This window comes from Pecten maximus, unplaced genomic scaffold (genome assembly GCF_902652985.1).
Source record: "Pecten maximus unplaced genomic scaffold, xPecMax1.1, whole genome shotgun sequence".
Taxonomy (NCBI): Eukaryota; Metazoa; Mollusca; class Bivalvia; order Pectinida; family Pectinidae; genus Pecten; species Pecten maximus.
In genome coordinates, this window is record NW_022980317.1 from 1 (window position 1) to 6,574 (window position 6,574).

The 6,574-nt window shown below is 42.0% G+C and overlaps 3 protein-coding genes across 3 annotated transcripts; all 3 read right to left on the reverse strand.

The window, feature by feature from the left end:
- Positions 1-8: 8 nt before the first annotated feature.
- On the reverse strand, positions 9-764 carry LOC117319472 (uncharacterized protein K02A2.6-like; the record flags this gene model as incomplete). The annotated part of the gene is made up of 1 exon (XM_033874266.1): positions 9-764. A coding segment is annotated over exon 1 (756 nt), but the record flags the coding sequence as incomplete, so codon positions are not given.
- Positions 765-1,514: 750 nt separating this feature from the next.
- LOC117319473 (uncharacterized protein K02A2.6-like) lies at positions 1,515-4,357 on the reverse strand. The gene is made up of 2 exons (XM_033874267.1): positions 4,223-4,357; positions 1,515-3,194 (listed from the first exon to the last, which is right to left on the reverse strand). Exons 1-2 carry the CDS (start codon positions 4,355-4,357, stop codon positions 1,515-1,517), a joined length of 1,815 nt encoding a protein of 604 aa, XP_033730158.1.
- A 237-nt stretch (positions 4,358-4,594) lies between these two features.
- LOC117319474 lies at positions 4,595-6,510 on the reverse strand. The gene is made up of 4 exons (XM_033874268.1): positions 6,413-6,510; positions 5,839-6,045; positions 5,440-5,617; positions 4,595-5,192 (listed from the first exon to the last, which is right to left on the reverse strand). Exons 1-4 carry the CDS (start codon positions 6,503-6,505, stop codon positions 4,948-4,950), a joined length of 723 nt encoding a protein of 240 aa, XP_033730159.1. The 5' UTR covers positions 6,506-6,510; the 3' UTR covers positions 4,595-4,947.
- Between the last annotated feature and the right edge of the window lie 64 nt (positions 6,511-6,574).

The window sequence follows — 6,574 nt, forward strand, 5'->3', positions numbered from 1 at the left end:
TCTGCAACCTTGCCATAAATCCATTTCTGTGAACCACGATAGTCACGTATAGATACCGGCTCTCCAACAGAGAATGATCTACAAGGAACCTGTCGCTTGGATTCTTGTTTCCAGCGGTGTTCATCAACGCATCGTCTTATATCCGGTTTGATCAAATCAAGCCGCGACGGTAAGTTACGTCCAATGAAGAGCTTTGCTGGGGTCTCATTCGTGGTCATATGTTTACTGTTTCTATATGCCAATAGAAAGTTGGCCAGCCTTTTCTGTACTGAACCAGAGTCCTTCTTGCTTGCTTTCATTGCACATTTGAAAGACTGGACAAAACGCTCCGCGAGACCGTTAGTGCTTGGATGATATGGAGCTGATGTTGTGTGTTTAATTCCATTACACCTCATGAAATTGGAAAAATGTTCCGATACGAACTGGGGGCCATTATCGCTCACTACCTGAGCTGGGACTCCGTTTCTGCTGAATATCTCTCGCATCACCTCCACAGTTTTCTCTGCTGTGGTCGTTTTCATCGGAACCACTTCAGGCCATTTTGAATGGGCATCGACTGCCACAAAAAACATCATGTCGAGGAATGGGCCTGCAAAATCTATATGAATACGCTGCCAGGGAATGGACGGCCATTCCCATGGGTGAATAGGTGCGGCGGGTGGCGCATGCTTGACCTCCTGGCATCCTGTACAAGATTTACAAACGTGTTCAATGTCTGTGTCAATGCCCGGCCACCAGACATAGCTTCTTGCTAAGCCTTTCATCTTTACCACGCCGACATGTCCTTCATGTAACTCGTCTAGCACTCTTTGCCTGAGTGCACTGGGGACAATAACACGTATACCCCAAAACAGACAGTTCTGATGAATGCTTATTTCCACACGCTTGAATTGTTGTAGAATATGCCTAAGCATTTATCTTCACCCTCGATGTACAGTGGTGTACACTTTTGACAGGGTTGGGTCTTTTAAAGTTTCTCGTGAGATTTCCTTGCTAGTTACCGGGAGAGTGTCCATATGAGACACTATGAACGTCTCGACAGTGTCTCCTTCTGTCTCCTGCTTAGAGACCAAGGGTAATCGCGACAAACAATCTGCATTTGCATGTCTTGTTGTACTCTTGTACTTGATGTCATATTGGAATCCTGCCAAAAATAGGGCATAGCGTTGAAGTCTAGCTGCAGTTGTCATTGGGATCCCCTTCTCTGGGTGAAATATAGACGTCAATGGCTGATGATCCGTCAGTAAAATGAACAGACGCCCATACAGATACTGGTAGAATTTCTTTACTCCCCAAACTATCCCAAGTGCCTCTTTGTCTATTTGAGAATAATTGCGTTCCGATTTTGAGAGAGAACGCGACGCAAAGGCTATTGGCCTTTCAGATCCATCCTCCATCATGTGCGATAGCACAGCGCCCAAACCATAGGGAGATGCGTCTGTCGCTAGCTGTACCTTTTTCGAAGGGTCAAAATGAGTCAGTACTTGCTCAGATGCCACGACTTCCTTCACACGTCAGAATGCTGCGTCACACTCCTTAGACCATACCCACTTCCGGTCGGCCTCTAGTAGCTGGTTGAGAGGGTTTACAATCGATGACAAGTTCTGAATGAACTTAGCATAATAGTTCACAAGTCCAAGGAAAGACTTGAGTTGACTTACATTTTCTGGGCAGGGTGCTTTTACCACAGCTTCCACCTTACTAGGCGTCTTGTGCAGGCCATCTTTGTCGATGGTGTGTCCACAAAATTCAATGGAGCCTTTGAAGAACTCGCATTTGTCCTTATTTACACGTAACCCGTAACGGTCCAACCGCTGAAGTACAGTTTCAAGATTTTCCAGATGTTCCTCATCAGTCGTGCCTGTAACGATCATGTCGTCGAGAATGCATTGTACGCGTGGCACGCCTTGTAAAACTTGATCAATGGACCTTTGCCATATTGCTGGAGCAGATGATATACCGAATACTAGTCGGTTATACCGAAATAAGCCACGGTGTGTGTTGATTGTCAGGTAAGGTTGGTCCTCTTCGCGTACAACCATTTGTAGATAGGCATTTTTTAGATCTATCTTCGTGAAATGTTGACCTCCAGCAAGTGTGGCGAAGATGTCATCGATCCTTGGTAAGGGATACTGGTCGACGTCAAGAACTTGGTTAACCGTGACCTTGAAATCACCGCATATGCGTACGCTGCCGTCCCGCTTTGGAATAGGAACTATGGGTGTGGCCCATTCTGAATGTTCAACTTTGGTCAAAATGCCCGCTTCGACCAGTCGGTTGAGCTCCGCGTCAACTTTTTCCTTCAAGGCGAAAGGAACAGTACGCGCTTTACAGAATTTTGGGTTAGCACCTTCCTTTACCTTTATTCTGGCAGTAATGTCCTTCAGGGTACCAAGCTCATCCTTGAACACTTCTGGATATTTCTCAAGCTGTTGAGCTACACTAAGTGTTTGTTTCGAACCACTTGTAACCGTAACTGTCTTAATTTCATGCCAGTTCAGTTTTATACTGCGTAGCCAGTCTCTCCCAAACAAGGGAGGTCCTCCATGTTTCACCACGAACAATTCCAGACGTTTATGTTGAGTGTTTAGTCCAACTTGTACTTCAAAAACACCAAGTGGGCTCAGTTTTTCTCCAGAATATGTTTTAAGTGTCACTTTTGTTTCTCTAATATCACTCTTTCTCTTAGAGAAGTACCGGTCAAATGTTGATTGACTTATAATTGACACAGCTGACCCAGTGTCCAACTCCATGGCCAATTCAACATCATCAACCATAGGGTGTAACCAAATGGCATCAGAACCGCCAGATTCTCCTGAACGGCTCGAAATGTCAAATATCTCTAGTGAGCTGATCATCTCTGGTTCAGACCCACTGTCATCTTGAACTCTGTGTACTGGAGCACCCTTCTTCCATGGTTTACCAGACAAGCACGCTTTCTTTATATGTCCCTTTTTATTGCACTTATGACAAATGGCGTCTTTGAAATGGCAATCGTTGGGGTGGTGTGTGCCTTTACAACGATAACAAACCTTATTCTTGTCATGCTTGTTGGGAAATGAAGGTTTCTTGGTAGTTTGCTGTTGTACTTTCTCTTTCCGTATCTTATGTACTGGAGTCTTCACGTGTTGTCTCTGTAGCTCTACCGCATCCTTCGTGGCTGTTTCAAAGGCTATAGCGACCTCTAGTGCCTTCTGGTAAGTTAAATCAGATTCGGTTAATAACTTTTTCTGTATATGTTCTGCCTTCAACCCACAAACTAATCTGTCTCTCAATGTATTAAAGTAACGTTGCTGTTACACTACAAGCTAAGTTACCTCGCTATAGAGCACGTGGAATGGTTCACTGTGGAAGTCACTGTATATCACCACGGGTCGCTGGACAGGTCAGGATAAGGTGATGATATAGCAGTCGAATACATATCCAATAGAATATACTGGCTTAGTGTCCTAGCTAAAAGCCCAGAGCACTAAGGAAACTGGCACTACTTACGTAGAGATTACTGGCTCCGTTAAAAACAGAGGACGTCTAACACACGTGTGGTCCCGCGGCCGACCAGGTGTGAAGAGACGCTTACACGGTTCACGGGGTTGATCTTTACCTGACACGGGCCAGTTGACCGTCACGCACTTCCGGCGGCGTAAACAATGTGGTCAACTCGGCCCGAGACACTACATTGCCATATTCTATTTCCAATAGAATATACTGGCTTAGTGTCCTAGCTAAAAGCCCAGAGCACTAAGGAAACTGGCACTACTTACGTAGAGATTACTGGCTCCGTTAAAAACAGAGGACGTCTAACACACGTGTGGTCCCGCGGCCGACCAGGTGTGAAGAGACGCTTACACGGTTCACGGGGTTGATCTTTACCTGACACGGGCCAGTTGACCGTCACGCACTTCCGGCGGCGTAAACAATGTGGTCAACTCGGCCCGAGACACTACATTCCTCCCAACTTTATAATGAAAGTCCTTGATGGTCGGAGGCTTCGTAATGGTAATATAAAGATCTTCCGAGTCCTGATCAAATTCCTATATAAATTGACTCTGCACACTAAAAGCGTTGCCATGAAGTCACTCGGGGTACTACTGTTGTTTGGTTCCTCCAAAATGGAGGAATAAGTAGGGATAAAATCCCTTTTGACAGTAAAATCCTAGGTTAAGGTTTGGATTGTCTCTAAAAAGACACACCACCCTGTAAAATACATGGGTGTAATCCTGACCTTGATGGCAATGATATGATAAAACACATCATCTGAGTTTACCAACTTTTCTATTCCACCAGTAGTACTTAGCTTCTCCTTGTCCAGGTTCTGATCCATCCAGTAGATATTTCCGGATAAACTGGAGGTCTGCATCTTTTCCTAATCTGGAGCTGGTTGTCTAGAAGCGCTATATCGAAACTTGATCCATCCGTGTGATCTGTCATCTTTAAGTCCACTGGGCCATCATTAAAAAATTGTTTGTTTGTGGTTACCCTACCCACAATTTTTTCAATGGGTAGGTAGGTAGGTATTTTTTTTTTTTTTTCTGTAAAGACATAATCTTGTATTTTCATGTATCAATTCAGTTTAACATCAAAAAGAAACTCGGTGTTAAATTATCCAACAACAAAACAACTCTTTATTGAAATAGAACTATTTTAAAAGAACACATTTTGAAATCATAGTAAAAACATTGGTATTTTTTTGGTTGCCTGCGGATCACAGTTTTGCCTTGCAGTTTTGCTATACATGGGCAGCACAACCCGGAACGTTTTCGGCGCTTCAGGATCTTGTTCTGACAGTCTGTTGGAATGAAGTACAGTAACATTGAACATAAGTCATTTCTACCAATGGCCGCTGCAGCTGCGTAATAAGCCATCTCCAAACTTGAAAAGAACTCTTAATTAATATTAAAAAAGAACTACACATTTTGAAACCACTTGAGTTAAAACACCACATTCAAATCAGAACTTTTTTGGTTGCCTGCGGATCACCGCTTTGCCTGCAGTTTTGCAGGGCTTGCACAAAGGCAGCACGACCCGGAATGTTTTCAGCGCTTCAGGATCTCGTTCAGTCTCCTCGAATGAAGCGCAGTAACAACATAAGTCTTTTCTACCAATGGCCGCTGGAGCTGAATAATATGCCATCTCTATAGGAGTCGTACAGCACAACTGCAGTCTTACAAACACAGTGCCATGAAGACTATCACCTGTGGCAAACAAAAGGAAAGATATTTTAAAAGGATTTAAATACAATGTAAAAAGAGTTCAACATCATTTTCTGACATCCCGAAATAATTTGACAGTTAATATCATAAATACCTCAAGTGTTTTAATGTAAAAAGGAATTAAATTTTAAAGTTTCAAAATATTTTGCATCAAGTTTTTTAATACAAGTTTTGATATATCAAATATTTTTTTATTTAAAAGACGGTTCTTTCTAATATTCTATCTTACCTTCAGGTGTGATGAGGGAGCCACAGGTGTAATTGTAGCGATCCTTAATCCTACGGAAAGACCTTTCCTCCCTTAAAGTCAGGGCCCGTCTGCTGTACACACAACGAGGTTTTGCGCATTCTTCACACAAGATGGTCTTCCTAGCATTTTGGGCCACCAGGATACGATTAGTACATCCCTTTTAAGGAGAACAATTGTTTAATACTGTGAATCCTTTGAAGAAAACACTTGGAATTTCAATGTAGCTTTAAACTTGCCAGTCATACATAGTTTAATGTAGCTTTAAAACTTGTCATTGACATACAGAGTTTATCTTATTAAATTAATTTTGTCTAGTACATTTGTATTAAAGATACAGTATTTGTTTTACTTAAATCTTTAAAAATTAATCTATAATACCTGCTGTTCTTCAGCTACATTGGCAATAGTCTGTGTATGTCCCGAAGGCATGTCACGTTCCGAAGTCGGTGTCCCCAAAACATCCTCAAATGACTTGTAATGTCCCTGGTGATCTGGATCGACTTCTGGGTCAGGGAGAAAGTGTGGTACAACTCCAGTTGGGTTCCTGATTCTTGAACAACAATTCTCCAGATCACACTTTCTAATCTGTTTTAAAAGATATTTAATATTCACTAGTATGATTCAAATACTTTTACATTTTGTTCATGTATACATAATATCTATTTAAACAAAAACAAAAAATGGATCAGACACTCTAGTCATATCATCTAAATAAACATACCCAGAAGTATCTTTTGGTTGTTTCAACATTAATATGATTATTTTTTTCCTTATCATTTTAAATGACAAAATCAATACCTGGAGTCTGCTAATGTTTTACTGGAATAGCCCTTCATAGCACTCCTTTTGTTTTATAATGAATTTTTTTTTAAATATTAATTAAACCCAATGTCAAAGCTATTAAATGCCAGACCTGGCATACATGAATGTATTACAATATTTGTGGATATACCTGGAAAATATAGTTCCGCTCAATGCAGTGTCTTTGAATAAACTGGTTATACCCATCACAGCTCTTCAGGGCTACCTTTGTGTAGTGGCCCATCCTGATGTCGGGGTCGATTACATGTCTCACCTGGACTCGAACTCTGACACCTCTCTTTGGATGCCCGGG